At 45.0% G+C, this 17,994-nt stretch overlaps 1 protein-coding gene across 2 annotated transcripts in view; it reads right to left on the bottom strand.

The window, feature by feature from the left end:
- Positions 1–8,434: 8,434 nt before the first annotated feature.
- The window catches only part of RAB27A (RAB27A, member RAS oncogene family), a 95,575-nt gene continuing 86,015 nt past the window's right edge, over positions 8,435–17,994 (bottom strand). For both annotated transcript variants that reach the window (XM_026648286.2, XM_024198091.2), the window contains one exon: positions 8,435–9,422. In XM_026648286.2, the coding sequence (XP_026504071.1) occupies positions 9,224–9,422 (199 nt within the window). In that variant the 3' untranslated portion in view covers positions 8,435–9,223. The remainder of the gene's footprint in view (positions 9,423–17,994) is intronic.

Here is a 17,994-nt window from a genome sequence, read left to right as displayed (position 1 = left end):
CCCGCAGCCTCAGCTTGCCCCCACCGCTGGCTCAGCTCGCCCCCACCGCTGGCTCAATGCTCTGGGCGGCAGAGCTGCAAGCTCCTGGGGCAGCACAGCTGCAGAGCCGCGGCCTGACCCGGTGCTCTGTGCTGCGCAGTGGCATGGCTGGCTCCAGCCGGGCGGCACGGCTGCCTATCCTGGTGCTCTGGGCAGCACGGATGTAGTGCTGCCAGCCACCAGTGCTCCAGGCAGCGCGGTAAGGGGAAAGAGGAGATTGCATAGAGGGCAGGGGAGTTCGGGGTGGTGGTCAGGGGGCGGGGATATGGATAGGGGCGGTCAGAGGGCAGGGAACGAGGGCTTGAATAGATGCAGGGGTCCCGGGTGGGCAGTCAGGAGCGGGGGGTTGGATAAGAACAACATAAGAACGGCCATACTGGGTCAGACCAAAGGTCCATCTAGCCCAGTACCCTGTCTACCGACAGTGGCCAATGCCAGGTGCCCCAGAGGGAGTGGACCAACAGGCAATGATCAAGTGATCTCTCTCCTGCCATCCATCTCCACCCTCTGACAAACAGAGGGTAGGGACACCATTCCTTACCCATCCTGGCTAATAGCCATTAATGGACTTAACCACCATGAATTTATCCAGTTCTCTTTTAAACTCTGTTATAGTCCTAGCCTTCACAACCTCCTCAGGTAAGGAGTTCCACAAGTTGACTGTGCACTGCGTGAAGAAGAACTTCCTTGTATTTGTTTTAAACCTGCTGCCTATTAATTTCATTTGGTGACCCCTAGTTCTTGTATTATGGGAATAAGTAAATAACTTTTCCTTATCCACTTTCTCCACATCACTCATGATTTTATATACCTCTATCATATCCCCCCTTAGTCTCCTCTTTTCCAAGCTGAAGAGTCGTAGCCTCTTTAATCTCTCCTCATATGGGACCCGTTCCAAACCCCTAATCATTTTAGTTGCCCTTTTCTGAACCTTTTCTAGTGCCAGTATATCTTTTTTGAGATGAGGAGACCGCATCTGTATGCAGTATTCGAGATGTGGGCGTACCATAGATTTATATAAGGGCAATAATATATTCTCAGTCTTATTCTCTATCCCCTTTTTAATGATCCCTAACGTCCTGTTTGCTTTTTTGACCGCCTCTGCACACTGCACGGACATCTTCAGAGAATGGATGGGACGGCGGGGGACAGTCAGGGGCAGGAGTTCCAGGGGCAGTCAGGGGACAGGGAGAAGGGGTGGTTGGATGGGGTAGGGATCCCAGGGGGGCAGTCAGGAATGAGAGGAGGGATTGGATGGGGTGGCGGGGGGACAGTCAGGGGTGGGAGTTTCAGGAGCGGTCACAGGATAGGGAGCAAGGTGGGGTGGATGGGGCCACCCTCAGGCCAAAAAGTTTGCTCACCCGTGATCTAAGGTGTATATTACAACCTGGCCCAATCCCCCTTCTGGATGGTCACCAGTCTGTTGTAAGTGGCCCTAAATGCTGGGTCCCATTGCTTCTAAGACAGCTGGGTCTTGTGCTGAGTCTAGTCGGTGTCCCTAGCTCTGGGGCTCTAAGGCAGACTCCCTGGCTCAGACCCCTTGGCTGAGCCCTTCCTTGATACATGGGACTCCACACTCCATCCACCTAAACCCTGGAACCAGTGCCTCAGACCTCCCAAGGCCCCTGGTTGCTTACATACCCTCCCCCAGGGCTCCACCTATGCTATGCTATTGCTTCTTGTTTAACTCCTTTGGGGCTAATGTGGCAGTAAGCAAGGAACACAGGCTTAGCAAAGGAATTCTTAGCCAGTGTCACTTTACTCTTAAAAAGCTCTTGAGAGTTACAGATGTTTGCAAAATAAGGTCCTGAGATGCATCCTACCTGAAGCTGATCTCACCCCCAGCTGTAAATCCAATGTCTTGTCAGCATTTCAGGAATATGCTATTGCCCCTCCACTTTTTAAAACCTGGCTGGGACGGAGTATGCGATGGCCTGGCCTGGGCAGCTGGCACCTGGGCATCCCGCTGCATGATGCCATATGCCAGCAGTTGGGCCTTCACCTGTTGGCTGCCAAAACTGCAGCAGTGCTCCTCTTGGCAGCAGGGACTAACCAGGTCTGTGAAGCAGGATGGACCTGCCACCCAAGGGCCTCAGGGTTGCCAGCAGGGAGGGTAAGGTTAGGTGTGCTGGGGGGGGAGTGGAGGGGAAGAGGCAGGGTCAGGCTGTTGGGTGGGGAGACTCTGGGAGGGTGGAGTTGGGTGGGGAGGGCTCCCTCAAGGGTTCAAGGATTGGGCGGGGCAGGGGCTCTAGGAGGGTGGGTGGAGGGGGGGCACTTGAGAGGGGAAGAGGAGGGTTGGGCTAGAGTGGTGGGGGAGGCAGGGTTGGTGGAGCAGGTGTGCTGTCCTGTCCCTTTAAAATGTTTGATCACCCGCCCCCTCCCTGTGCAAAGCCTCCCTTTTGTGTTGATTTCAGTTTTGCTGCCCCAGGGACAGTAAAGTCTCCACAACAGCCAACTGTGTTTGTGTCAGCAGCGGCGCCTTCTCTGTCTGTCTGTCGGTCGGTCCACATAGAACAGTGTAGGAGGCAGGGGCTCTGGGAGTGTTGAGGGGGGAGGTGCAGGTTCCCTGAGGGGCTCCAGGAGGGTTGAGGTAAAGGGGGGCTTCTCCCCCCACACCTTTGCAGTCCTTCTGGCACCCATGGTTTTAGATTAGGCTGAGTCCCTGCTCTCTCTCCAGCCCAGTCTTCTTGCATGTGGTGATGAACCCCCACCCCCATTCTTCTCGTCTTTAAGACTGTCTGTGTCCTTTTTTGCCATGTGCCCAAATTGAAAAATTCAGGCTCTTCCCTCAGTCTGGCTTCTGGGGAAAGAGTTAGTTGTTCCATGGGACTGGACCAGCAGCTGAAAGGCCTTCAATTGCTCAGTGATGACTTCTCAGCCATAGTAATTTAATTAGGTATCAAGGAGGCTGTCTGGAATACATAACCACCTTGCCCTGGGTAAGGGTAGATAGGTGCTCAGCAGCCCCCTCAGACAAAATGGCTGTTCTAGTCCAAAATGGAGATTATGCTACAAAATTAAGCTCACAAGCTGACTGAGACTTATCTCCGCCCCCCCCCCGCACACACACACAAACACACACACACCCTAAAATTGGGTTACTGTTCCATACTTAACACTGAGTTGTGCTATTATTCCTTCACAGGATAGTGGCGGGTGAAAAACTTGAGTCACCTTTGTGAAGTGCTCTGAGATCTCCAGAAGAGAAGACACTGTACAATGTCATCTACCATTCTGGTGTGGGGCGCTGGGGCTTTTCTTTAGCAGACAATTAAAATCAGGCATCTCTGTAAGGCCAGGCTTCACTCCAGCCAGGCTCACCTCTGACTCACATAAGCACGTGCCTCCAGAGCAGTTTTTGGATATACCGATTTCTAAAAAAAAAAAAAGAAAGGGTGGTTTGGGGTGGAAAGGCTGCAATGTGGGATTTTCAAATCTCATTGTCACAATCACAGAGCATCTGAGGTGTGTTTAAAAGCCCAGTCTGAGCCACCCTGTTGTGCAGGAGACCCAGGCTAGCGCATATGACACAGGTGAGCAGCACCATCTCAGTCCCTTCACCCCCTCAGGGAACAATTGCTTTGAGCTGGCACAGACAGCAAGAGAGTTGTACAGAATATATTAGTCTCTTCCTCCACCCTAGAGGAAACGTGCTGTGTCTGGGACTGAAGACTGCACAGACGCAGGCTGATAAGAGGAAACAGTACAGACACAATGCAATTTTAGGATGGAAGCTATGGATGTGCCTACTAGATGACTAGGGGCAAACCCAACGAAGTAAACGAGCTAGCTGGGGTCTGCTTTGCTGTGTTCTGGTGTACACAGTTACAATCCCTATTCCCCTTCAGTTTGATTGGTCAGAGCAGCCTTCTGTGATTTTTCCCCTTTGAGCTGTATTTATTTCACAACCATACAGTTTACTTTTGGTAAAAAATATTGTGCTGCAAAGTCTTTGGTGGCCTTTGTGGTTTAAACAGCCTGGATTACAGCCTTGGTAGACAAAGCCTTCAACAGACAAGCCGGGAATGTTAAGTCATAGTGATAGTAAACAAGCACTTTCAACTGGATTTTTTCTTCTCAGTACGGTGTTAATCTCCTTTTTCAGTGTGCACCAAGTCAGGATCATTGTGTTCTGGTTTGAAATGTACATCCCTGAGCTGTGAAAGAATGTAGATTGGAGTTTGCTGGAGCCAGAAACAAGATTAATTACTGAAAGGGATTGTTTGACTATAAAGTGGATAGAAAGCTGGCTAGATCATCTGGCTCAACGGGTAGTGATCTACGGCTCAATGGCCAGTTGGCAGCTAGCATCAAGCGGAGTGCCCCGGGGGTCGGTCCTGGGACTGGTTTTGTTCAACACAGGGCTTTGGAGCGGAGCCGCTCCGGAGCAGTGGAGCTGCAGGTTTTTGCCTGGACCTGGAGCAGAGCCGGAGCACAGCTCCAAAGCCCTGGTTGAACATCTTCATTAATGATCTGGATGATGGGATGGATTGCACACTCAGCAAGTTTGCAAATGACACTAAGTTGTGGGGAGAGGTAGATAGGCTGGAGGGTAGGGATAGGGTCCAGAGTGACCTAGACAAATTGGAGGATTGGGCCAAAAGAAATCTGATGAGGTTCAACAAGGACAAGTGAGGGGGGATTTGATAGTAGTCTTCAACTACCTGAAGGGGGGGTTCAAGAGAGGATAGAGCTAGGCTGGTCTCAGGGGTGGCAGATGACAGAACAAGGAGCAAAGGTGTCAAGTTGCAGTGGGGGAGGTCTAGGTTGGACAGTAGGAAAAACTATTTCACTAGGAGGGTGGTGAAGCACTGGAATGGGTTATCTAGGGAGGTGGTGGAATCTCCATCCTTAGAGGTTTTTAAGGCTCAGCTTGACAAAGCCCTGGCTGGGATGTTTTAGTTGGGGTTGGTCCTGCTTTGAGCAGGGGGTTAATTTAGATGACCTCCTGAGGTCTCTTCCAACCCTAATCTTCTATGATTCTATGACTTGACAGCTCCCTTAAGAGTTACTTACAGCAAGCCTGAAGAAGGTTTTGCAGTAGTCGGAGTAGCTCTTTTCCAAACTATTGAGCAAAGCCGGGTGTCTCACTCTTAACACAGCAAAGGATAGCTCAGACCACACTTACAAGTTCTAGAGCAGCAGTTCTCAAACTGTGGGTCGGGACCCCCAAAGTGGGTCACAATCCCATTTTAATGGGGTTGCCAAAGCTGGCTTAGACTTGCTGGGGCCTGGGGTCAAAGCCCAAGCCTCACTGCCTGGGGCCAAAGGTGAAGCCCGAGGGCTTCAGCCCTGGGTGGCAGGATTCAGGTTACAGGCCCCATCTGGGACTGAAGCCCTTGGGCTTTGGCCCCCCCCCACCCGGTGCAGCAGGACTCAGGCAGGCATGGGTTTCGATCCCGCCTCCTGGGGTCGTGTAGTAATTTTTGTTGTCAGAAGGGGGTCACAGTGCAATTAAGTTTGAGAACCCCTGTTCTAGAGCTTGATCTTGCGAGGTGCTGAGCACTCCAGCCTAGTGCAGGAAAGCACTTAAGCACATGAAGAGTCCTAAGTCAGTAGAACTACTCACATGATTCAAGTTAGGTACTGTGTAAGTGTTTTGGAGGGATTGGGTCAGCATGCTCAGGACCTTGCAGGATCAAGTCCTTTTATGCAGTTTATTCAGTGTAAGGGCAAGACAGGGCTGATATCCTCAGTGGTTTTGGAGTCTTTGAGATGGAAAAACAAACAAACAAACAAACAAACCTTACCTTCTTCCTCCCCCAGAGAAGGGCCAATAGGAGTAGGATGTAAGGAGGCACTCCCTGCACCTGCTTTCTCGGGATAGTCCTTCCTGTGTTGTCACAAATGGGGGTGTCAAATTCACCCCTGCAGAGGGCATGAGGACACAGCTGATATTCACCATTCCACAATCTTCAGATTGCCACATCTGATGCAGGACGGTTCTATTTCCCACTCTATTTCTATTTCCCACGAAGGGAGATGTTGCTCCTACCTCTGTCCCTGGCATTCAGGATCTCTGCACCAAGGCCAGTTTACTCCTGCTTGGTGCAGGGGTGAGGATTTGAACCAAGTCACATACTAAAATATAAAACTATTTACCATGCCAGGTTACTTTTGTTTGGTCACCAACTCAGAAATGGGCTCCATTTACACTGAACTCTATGCTGAGTCTGTATGCTTTGAGTGAAAAACAGACTGACTTTGGAGCAAAGACAGCTTTCCCAGTCAAAACAGGTAAAACATTCAGGCTTTGGCAAATTTAGTGTACAAAGAGTCATTTTATTGTAACTGCCACTAATGTGACTCTGGGGAAGGCACAAAATGACTATTTTCATGGTCAATTCCACCAATTCAAAATGGTGAAGTTGGCTCAGCTGATAGTCGCTGTATCAGCTCAATAAAACCCTTAACCATAGCTGTCTAGGAGTCAAATGGCTGTTTTCTAATCCCTCCTGTTGATTGATGCAAGGAGCCCAACTGTTTATGCCAATAGCATAAAATTCAGTATTTCAACCTTTTTTCCTAGTTTGGCACAAAAATAAATTTTGAAATATCAGAATTTTCCACACCAGGGACATTCTGACTTTTGACCAACTCTAGATTGGTATAATGGTGTCACTCACAGGACTGTTAAGAGACTCAAATCACTGGGCTTGATCTCTGATGAAAGTTGCAGTAGGTGCAAAGTTGTGCTATAAATAACTAATACATTGAACTATTGGTGTAATAGATTTTTAATACAGATACATATTTATGGCATTACATCAAAGCAATTTCATGAAGATAGATTTTTGATTTTACAGCGCTGTAAAATAGATACATACAAATGTAGGACAAAATATGGCAATTACAGTATTTAGTATAAAATCTAAACATGTGCATTCAAAGGGAAATATACTTAAGTAACCTCAGTAGTAATTTAAACTCAGTAGTTGGCTGCACCTATCCTTACTTTTTTCAGGAATTGGAAATTATTTTAGCCACACAACTCCTATTAAAGTTAATAGGTGGCAAAATTCCATTGGAACCCTCGGAAAAGCGAGGGGTTACATTTCCGCATTAAAAACCCAGACACTTAAGTGCACTGAAACGTGTTGTGTTCCACAGTAGAATTCGTGTTACTCTACTGGCTGCCCAGGCGATGGCAACTTCGAAAGGCACTCATGAATTAGATTACAGTAACTCTGGTCCACAGGCATTTTGATTCTTGGTACAGTACACTAGAAAATACAGTAATTCAAAGCATTTTATATTGTATAACTTCTGTCATAGTGCCTTAGCATTCAAGTTATATTGCACACGGTTAAATATCCTGGGTAGTTTGTGATAAAAATCTAATATTTACATTTTGTGTTTGTTAAAGAACAAACACATTGCTTTGTGGAATGTTTTTTTGACAGCTAGCAGTAAGTTTTAACACTTTCTATATTTCTAAAAAGCAACTGGAAATTTACATCCAAGTTTCTATTCAATTCAGTGAAGATATCACTTTCTTCTCAGCTACCTTTCTAGTACACATTTTTGGTCCTTTTAACATATTCAATTTTTTTAATTAAAAATATATTACATTACATCTCATGCTGTAGAAGTTTGCCTGAGCATGTGGTAGCCAAAATAACTAGCACTTTTAAATAAATAAATATTTAATTTCTAAAAGCAGCAGTAGCTTTGGAGTTCTGTAAACAAATTGCTATGAGACGTCTATAAAAAGACTCTGAATTTGGCATGTTGAGACTTTACTTGGCAATATTTTAGAGTTATATGAACCTGCTACAGTAGAAAACAGTTTATTAGGCATATCACATAATCAGGCTGAAAAGAAATGTAAAAAAATACTGATTATTCCTTATATCATATCTGAGGATAAATAAAAATGATCATCCACCAAAAAGAGTATTCCTTTACATAATCAAAACATACTCCCTCAGTTCTACTTTAGGTGAGACTTTAAAGGGAATGAACAAAACACATACAAAATGTGTACAAGATGTACAGGACCCAGAGGTAAACAGAAGAAAACCAGCTTTATAAATTTACAGATATACTAATTTAAACAGCATTGACATCTTAGGCAGTTATAGCTCACCAGAATAAGACCAATATTAAAACTGTCAGTCCAAATTTGAAGAAGAAATGTTCCAAATGTACGCTTGGTACAAACAATTTCAGTGCAAAGCACTAGCTCTGATGAAATTTTGCTGGCACTTAGCTTGCCCTAAATTCCTGTTAAAACATAAAAGAGTTTGTATATAAAATGTATGCATTCATAAACACACACTCCATCTACGATCTGATCTACATTACAGACCTATAATCGGAATAACTACATTGCTCAGGAGTATGAAAAATCCACACCCGAGTGAGTCAGTTATACCAACCTAACCCCCCATGTAGACAGTGCTATGTCGATCAGAGAGCTTCTCCTGTCGACATAGCTACCGCCTCACAGGGAGATGGATTAACTACGCCGTCAGGAAAGCTCTCGCCCATCGGTGTAGGAGTATCTTCACTTAAGTGGTACAGCTGCACCAATAGAGCATTTTAAGTGTACACCTGCCCTTGGTATGTATATGCCTCAGCATGTTCTTGAAATTCATGTTAGGTGATCTATTATAATATATTGAATCTTTCCTATAGTACAGTTGGAGTTTAGAAGATCAAGTTCAAGACTGCATGGCATAGCAGTAGTGCTGTACAAGTGTCATCTTGGCATTTCTCTAGACAGCTTTTTATTCCATATAAAAATAGCCCTATTTTAGCTCCTGTCATTAGAAACTAATAATTCATGAAAAAACAAAGAAAAATTATTTGCCTGCTTTTGCAAGGCACATACAATTTGCTGTTTATCATTATTGCTGTAATGATGGAACATTTCTGTTCAAATTGGACTTAAAGACCTCCATAGTCTGTAACAATGGTAAACCAGTCAAAGATACTGAAAGTTGAGAGTGTCCAATGTTGCACCAAACCTAAACAAACATATGTCTGGCTAACTGCTAATAAATTAAACATTTGCCAAGCAATGGTTAATGTTGTTAGAAAGCAAATACCAATAATTAATACAGCTTTGTTACTATATACCCATATGGTAAGAGCTGTCCATAAATGAATCCATTAAGCTGCAACTGTACTATACTTTAACATAAATATGTTAATTTAATTGTTGAATAAAGTTTGTTTCTCAACAACCACATTTGCCTTTATCTTTCTCCTCATGTAGCTGCTCAGTAGAGCTGTGTCCATTGGACCGTACTACCCCCTCGGGTATCCATGACTTGTCCACGCACCGTTCCATGCGCTTCATGATAAGGTCAAGCAGAGTTTCAATTGCCTTGCTCACATTAGTTCCATTAGCTGCACTTGTTTCAAAATATGGTATCCTGTAAAGGATTAAACAAAACAAAACAAAAAACACCATCACAGATCAAGTGAGACCTTCCCTGGGAGGAACGCATTATATGGTTATGGCCATGTGCATTAAAACATTCTCCTTAGAGAATGTCTGGAGAGGTCAACAGAATCAAACAGAACTCAACAAAAGCTGAAATTGAAATGCAACCCTTTGTGACGTGCTTAGAGATGCAATAGCAGGACAAATATTAATTAACCTCATAACAGCCCGGTGAGGTGGGTATTAACCCCATTTTACTGAGGCACCAGTGGATTATGTGAATTCCACAGTGAGCCAGGAAAAAAGAAATCCTGGAGTTCTGTGTTCCAGTCCTTTCTTTTAACCACAAACAAATGCAACTGCTCTGTTGGGCCTCGTCTCCACAAGCATTTTTCTTAAAATTTCCCACCATGACTGCTCTACTGGTGGTAGCAATAATGGGAGTGCTCGCATATATGGGCTGCCAAGAGATCTTGTACACTAGCTACCAAGGGTGTAGCTGAACTGGTGCGAAGGCAATGGTTATTAAAGAAAAAAAATGTATGTACCACAGCCACTGCACGTGTGGGATGTCCCTCCCTCAAAAGTTTCCAAGAGCCAAGGACATAACACTCTTCATGCTATTGTATTCCTCCGGCTCCTAAGGACCTCAAGGTTTCGGAGAACAGCTGTCTCTTCAACTCCTGCTCTAGGTGCTTCCTCCCTGGGCTCTCCCATTATGTGAATCTCACTATTTCCATCACAGAGTGGCAGCTGCAAGGAATATGGGGAGAATGGGCCACTTAAGGATTCAGATTTGGGGCGGTGGCAAACATCAGACAATGGGCAGTGCATGTGGGATGGTCAGTCATTGTCTCTTCACTGATCTGGATTCCCTGTTCCTCTCAGGACCTTAGGGTGCAAGAGGAGACTGGCAACTCAGGAGAAGAGGCATGAAAGCAAGATAGGGGACAGAGATAGGCACTGAGGTTGAGGGGAAAAAGCAGGAGAGAGAGAGAACAGAAGGAGGAAAGCACGTGAAAGTGGTAAAAGGGGAAAGGAAAGGGATGGACAACCTTGAATTGCGCACATTGGAGAAGAAAGATGGGAAAGGGTGACTTGGGAAATGGAGATGAGAATAAAAGAGATAAGAGTGAAAACACTAGGCAGAAATAAGAAAAGGGATATGGCGATGGAGAGAGAGAGAGAAGCGGATAATGAAATTGAGGGAAAGAAAAAGTAAGGAAAGTAAGTGAATTGGATACTGTAATACTATGGTATTTCCTGGGCTCCAAATCCCACGGAGGATGCTGCTACTCCCAAATGGGTCTCAAGAGCATTATTCTCCATCCATAAAAGGCCTTCACTCCATCCCTTACCGTCTGGAAGTTCCCTGTTGTTTCCCTTAACTTCTATCAGATGATGATGTACACCGGACAACCCCCTATAATATCTTGGGAACAGAAAGAATCTGTGGGTCAAATGAAGCTTCCCTTCCCACCTATGCCACAGGAAAGGGTGAACAGTAGCAGGAACATTCACTGGAGACAGAGTGATTGATGATGGTGGTGAGAGCATAAACAGAGAGGCACGTGGTGATAACAGAGGATATAAGAGGGTTTAAGTGAGATGCTGACATTCAGGAAGAGGAAGCTACCAATTGCTTTGATGAAAGACAATGACAAGGTGCAGAAGGAATAAGGGAGCTCCAGGCAGTGATAAATTCAGTTAATTTCCAGTCTTTAAATGAAGAAATGTAGAAAATTCCTCATAGGATACTGTGCAGAAAGGGATGGAAGAGGCAGCTCTGGGACTGAGGAGTGAAGGAGGGATTCAATCAATAGTCCAGAATAAGCATCAGAAGTCACCAGCACAGTGAATCATGGCCAAAAAAAAAAAGGCCCAAAAAAACAACAGGGCCATATACTATGGAGAAAGAGACTGTAGACCAGGGGCGGGCAAACTTTTTGGCCTGAGGGCCGCATCGGGTTTCGGAAATTGTATGGCGGGCCGGCTAGGGGAGTCGTGGCCCAGCCCCCCCCCCCCCCCCCCCCCCCCCCCCCCCCCCCTCCCCCCCCCCCCCCCGGCACTCCTCCCCCCTCCACACACACCCCGCTCCCTGTCCCCTGACCACCCCCAGAACCCCCACCCCACCCAACCCCTCCTGTCATTCCTGATGGCCTCCCAGGACCCCTACCCCATCCAACCCCTGTTCCCCGCTCTCTGACCACCCCGAACCCTATCCAAACCCCCGCACCCTGACCGCCACCCCAAACTCCCCTGCCCTCTATCCAACCCCCCCTGCTCCCTGCCCCCTTACCACACTGCCTGGAGCACCGGTGGCTGGCGGCGCTGGAGCCAGGCCACGCCGCTGCTACCACGCAGCACAGAGCACCAGGTCAGGCTGGGCTCTGCAGCTGCGCTGCCCCAGGAGCTCCCAGCCCCACCGCCCAGAGCATTGCGCCAGCGGCGGGGCGAGCTGAGGCTGCAGGGGAGGGGGAACAGCAGGGGAGGGGCCGGGGGCAAGCCTCCTGGGCCAGGGGCCGGGCAGGAGGGTCCGCGGGCCATAGTTTGCCCACCTCTGCTGTAGACTGTGATGGGGGAGTTGAGCTCTTGAGAATAATCCACATACCAAGATGAAGGAGGAAGAAGGGACTCAACCCTGGAAACTGTATTAGCCATATAGAGCCAAGCAGACAGGAAATTGTTTGGTTAAATCAAATGAAACTCCTGCATGAAAAAGCCATGGCATAACAGTGAAAGGACAGCTGTCCTCACCACTATCCTGATCCACACTGTGTAAAAAGATACAGTAAAATGAAGCTTGGCCAGAGCAGTAGTAAATCCTAATTCTTTTATTTTTTCCCCCTTAATTTTTAAAAATGTCCATGAGGGAAAAGGTAACTTAAGACCCCTTGGACTCACATCTCACCTAACAATAAGCTCTGCTCCTTGCCATGACATCTGAGAGAGCCCATGATGCCAGCCTCCACTGCCCACTTGTTATATTTTTAAACAAGCACCCTCATGCTTTCTCCCATACTGCCCCTCATGCTTGGGAGGAGCTTCCCATACGTATCCTAAAAGCTACCTCATTATCCTCCTTAAAATCCCTCCTGAAAATTCTCCTCTCTCCATGATGCCTTCAAAACACTTGACAACAAAAATTTAGGCTGTTGGTATGCTGAGACCACAGCGTACCATGCTGACCAATACTGTCTCATTGTTTCCTTGTACTCCCTGCATATTTCTCTTGGTAGCTCTCTGCAAGTTCCCTCAGATCCCTTGGGTATTTAACAGTTGGCCTAGGTTTGTGCCAGTGCCTCCTCTTTCACAACTCCAGTCTCTGATAATACCTCATCCTTATTACCAGGAAAAAGTATGGGTCTCTACAACATCCTCTGTAGTGAAGATGGATACAAAAGTCATTTAGCTATTGTGCAGTGTTCTTCTCCTCCTCAGCTGCTCCTTTTACTCCCTGGTAATCGAGACCACCCACTATCCCCCAACATTCCTGCTTCTTATATATTTAGTGAACTTTCTGAAAGTCTGCTTAAACACTTGAAGCGGTGTTCCAGAGCTAGAGAGGGGGAAATCCTTGTTTATAACTCATTCATCTTCTGACACAAGATGCAAACACAGGGGAAAGAATATTCATTTGATGAAATAAAGGAGATGTATTTAGTAAAAAGGTAGAAATACTTTGTGCTCTTAATATTTTGAATCTGTTGCTGGACAAAAATTCTCCGAGCAAACATACTTTTGAACCCTTTGTCATGTATCAACTATAAACCTAGTATAATTTGCAATACTAATCCAATAAACTGTCTGCATATTAGTGAAATCCTAGATTTTCCCTACTGAAATAAATCCTTCAGGTGAGAGTGGCCCAGGACAATAATTGGAAACTTGCCCTAATGATTGCTTTATACACTGCTCTTCTGGGTCAAAGTCATTTTGCCATAAAAGTACAGCTCCATCTAGAGTTAGCATGTCACCCTGCAAGGGTACCTGCAGTAATGAAAACTGAAAGTTACAGCCTCAAAATTTACACTGTATAACATTGAAAAACAATAACATCTTTTGGGACTGCATGTATAGGTCACACAGCTGTTGAAGGAGTGAGGAGGAGAAAATTAAAAGAAGTAGATCCATTTCAGGAACAGGACAGACAGTTTCCACAGACATCAAACTCTCGATTTGCTGTGATGTCTGAAACTGTTCCTTGGGATCAATTCAGGTGGAAAACGTACACTTTTAATCCTTTGTAAACTACTGCCATATTCCCCATGGAAACTGTTCAGCACAGGAATGTGAAATTCTCAGCCTAGACCAAATAGGCAAACACTCGGAAAAATCTCAAGTGTTGCCTTAAGGAAGGGCAGGTAATTCTGTCATTTACATTTCAGCTATGTAATGAATCACCAAGCCATTCTTATTGCCAACAGAAGAATCCAACAAGTCATGTCTAATACTGTAAGTGTAACTGGCAGCTTCACCCAAGTGAAGAGAGCTAATGATTGTTCCAGACAACATCACACCTCCACTTCAAGACCTCTTCAGAAGCTATAATACACAAAGCATTTTCCTTTCTCCACCTTGACATGTTACTGCTTTCTATTGTATGCAGTGTTGCTGTTTTAGCCACGTCGGTCCCAGGATATTAGAGACACAAGGTGGGTGAGGTAATGTGTTTTAATGCTCTCTCTCAGGCTCTGTGTAAGCTTGTCTCTCTCGCCAACAGAAGGTGGTCCAATAAAAGAAATTACCTCACCCAACTTGTCTGTCTGCTTTCTATTTTGGCAGTCTCAGAATGCCAAAGGGGTGTGGTTGAATTTTAAAACCAATTTACTTAAGGAGGGGTTCAGAAAGGAAAGAGATGGATGACACTTCCATTTTGTCTCATTTAAAACCAGTTACTTCCTGATTATATGAAATGCAAAGAATAAGCAATATGACAAATTAAGCAGTGTACACAAGACCAAAGGGAGATGGGGGAGACTATCCATTGAACAATTTAAAATCTATTAATTTATGGACTTTTTTTTTTTAACATACTACATACATGAAAATTAATCCTGACAGCCTGAGGAATGACTTAAGGACCTTGTTGTTACTGGACAAGCTTGCTTTTTAAAATACTTGTATATAAATAAATTGGGCATCTATCAATGGAAATAAGGACAGGCGTATTCAGGTACTAAATTTCACAGCAGAGGAAATGACAAGATGAAATGCAGTTGCAGGAGCAGAGAATATTTTTCCCAAGAGCTATTTCCCAAGATGTCTTTTCAGGTCTGGATCTGAAAAGAACATGTGGATCTCTATTAACAGGCACTGTGCTTGGTGGTGATAAAAAAACAAACAAAAAAAACAGTCTCTGTTCCTAGAATGCCTTTCCTGATCAAGCAGAAACAAACACGAGAATATTATTTGTGTGCTAGGAGGGGGCTTGAGAGTGAATCATGTCTAACCCAGCTGCCTAGTTCAAAGGTATACTGAGAGTGGTTAGTCAAGCAAGGGACTTGGCCCACCAGGGCAGAGCACCTGTATTATGCAGTATATTTTAAAACAAGATATAACTGCAAAAATCTGTCCTGGCCACGTAAGGCCCCTAATATAAGAGGTGTGTTTCAGCCACTGTCCCCAAAGTAGCAGGCTATCAAGCAGGCTGAGAGAGCAAGAGGAACCTGAACTTGTACCCAATTTGCCTCCAATATCCACCCTTCTCTCTCTTATCTCCCTTTTGACAGGAAGTCAGCAGCCTCCCGCTGGTCCCAGTAAAGTGTGATTATGGTGTGTCTTGGTTTACACAGTCTGCTCAGTTGCATTCAGCTTCCTGTCATCTAATTTGACTGAACATGTTTGTGAACAAACAAACACAGTAACATTTTAAAATGGAGATGAGGGCTGATCATAACTAGAGCAGTAAGTCTCAAAGTAACACTCTCGCTCTCTCTCTTTCCCTCATGTGCCAAAAGTGGATTTTAGCAGTATCCTTGGTGCTAGGTCCAAAAAGCTGGAGAGAGGTTTATTTAATACACACTGCAAAGCATTGGGCTGTTGGGCTGTGTGTTAAACATGAAAAAGTGTTAGGAGGAAATGCTAGATCCTTCTGCAGATGATTAAGAATGACTCAGTAATTCATCATGGAGCTGAAACAAGCAATAGAATTACCTGAGCTTCCTGTAAATACAGAAGCATTTCTTCCTTTTCTTATACCCATAAAAAAGTTTTAAGCCATTAAAAGATCAAATCAGTGGGGTAACGTTTTACCAACACATTTCATGAGAGGGGAAATCCTTTCAGTTAAAGAGATTTTAGAGCCTCGAGGAACTCTGTCTCTTGGGCCCTCTGCTGAGCAACCTACATGCTTCTGTCATACTGCGTAAATCTTCCATTCTCATTAGGTGAAGAAATAGCTAAGGTAGCTGAAGGTCAGCAATGCAAGGGTGGAGACTGCAAGAATGAAAAGCTTCGAATGACTTTCACCTGAATCCTTTGGTTGATAAGATTATGCTTCTGTTTATACAATTAAAGAGAAATGGGAGCCTGGATTTCTGTGAGAAACAAAGGTAACTGGGCAATCATAGGGCAAAGGCACCTGTCGGATTAGTAGAGGGAGAGCCCTATTACTATTTATTTAGGCACAAATTTACACCGATAAATTATAGGTGGAATTTTTAAAATCTCCTCTCTTGCTCCCATGCATGGGAACCTTAATAGGTCAACAGCATCTGTAAAATGCAGATAATTCTTGCTTGTCTTCCCTTAATTTGTGAGGTTTAGTTACTGCTGTTAAAATGCTAAGCCTTAAATATTTAATAATGGACTAATCAGTCTCCTAGTGACTGTCTCCTCTACATCCCACTCTAAACGCAACATTTACTGGTAGTAGGCATGGGGGGGAAATGTTCAGTAGTATCCAGAATGGTTAGCAGCAGCAGTTCACTCAGTGAGGCAGGGTTGCTCCTCTTTCCTACCCCATCTTTTGAAGATGTAAGAACATTCCTATTAGTAGTAACCTTCCTCATCCACCTACAAGTATTGAGAACCATATAGCAGCTCACAGAGTAAAATCGGAGCTATGAATCAGCCTTTAGTTTTTGATTCCCACATTGATCAAGTTGGTATTTTGACCACAAGATTAACAGACATTTCACCTTCTGCAGGTAATATCAATGTATGAAGTGGCATGCAAAAAGATTTCGATATAAACACACATTATCTACTGCTTCACATTTCCCAAATTTCCATTCCTTTTTATAAAGGTACATGTTACAAAACTATACTGGCTTGAGGTTAGTGCCCCACAAATAGTATTACACAAGCATGCAACTCAGAGCAGGAAAAAGGAAGGAAGTATTATTGCACTAAACCCCATCTTGCTCTGTTCCTCCCTAATAATGGGGTTGACAATTTGTGAGGCTAAGCTTAACTTTAAAATAAGAGTGACACTGTTTAGTACTGCCTCCAGTTTCTTCCAGAATTTAATGTGATGCACAAATGTGACTTTACAACCTTGGTCAGTATACTCTTGGGTTTCACTGCACAAGGAAATTAGGTCCTCTGTCTACTGTAGTCCTACTAAATACTACAGGGTAGTATTAATCAGGATTTTGGCTTTTGACACAGTCCCATATGCAGCGCTGAAAGTAACTTAACAGACTTACCGGTACGCAGGGCAGCCGGGGTCTTGGGCAAGGGGGGGGGGGCGGCTCTGGGCCCCCAGAAGGGGCAGAGCCTCGGGCAGAAGGGACGGGGCTGGGGCCAGACTCCTGCAGCCAGCCCTTCAGTGCTACCCGGCCCATGCTGCCCGGGGCTCTGGCTGCTACTGTGGCAGCCGTTAATTGTTCTGCTTTACTCAGCACTGGTGAGACATCAGCTGGGCTATTGTTTCCAGTTTTGGGCACCGCACTTTTAAGAAAGACATGGATAAATTGGAGAGTCCAGAGGGGATAACAAAAATGATAAGAGGTTTAGAAAACATGGTTTGGAACTAGAAGAGGTTGGAACTATGAGAAAAAAGATTGAAGAACTGTGCATGTTTAGTCTAGAAAAGAGAAGGCTGAGAGGGGACACAATAACAGTCTTCAAATACGTAGACGAGGCTGTTCTGAATAGGACAGTGATCAATTGTTCTTCACGTCCACTGAGGGTAGGACACAATTAACTGGCTTAATTTGCAGCACGAGAGATTTAGATTAGATATTAGGAAAAACCTTTCAAACTCTAAGGGTAGTTAAGTGCTAGAACAAGTTACCTAGAGAGGTTGGAGGTTTTTAAGGACAGACTAAATGTACGCCTGTCAGGGTATACTTAATCCTGCCTCATCATTAGTTGGGGGCAGAGGGGGAAAAGAGAATGGACTAGATGATCTCTTGAGGTCCCTTCCAGCCTTATAGCCATTTCTAGGACTCTGTGGTGTGCTGTGCAGCTTCATCTCCTCATAAATGAAATGTATTCTCCATTAAGTAATAGAGAAGTGTTTACTTTGTTTTCTACTGCAAGGGCAGAGGGGCACAAAGATACCTCCCCCATGCTGGAGTATTGCACAATAAGGTGCATATCTTTGCTTAAAG

The sequence above is a fragment of the Terrapene carolina genome, unplaced genomic scaffold (assembly GCF_002925995.2).
Source record: "Terrapene carolina triunguis isolate 2854851 unplaced genomic scaffold, T_m_triunguis-2.0 Scaffold67, whole genome shotgun sequence".
Lineage (NCBI taxonomy): Eukaryota > Metazoa > Chordata > Testudines > Emydidae > Terrapene > Terrapene triunguis.
This window is presented reverse-complemented; position numbering and strand designations above follow the sequence as displayed.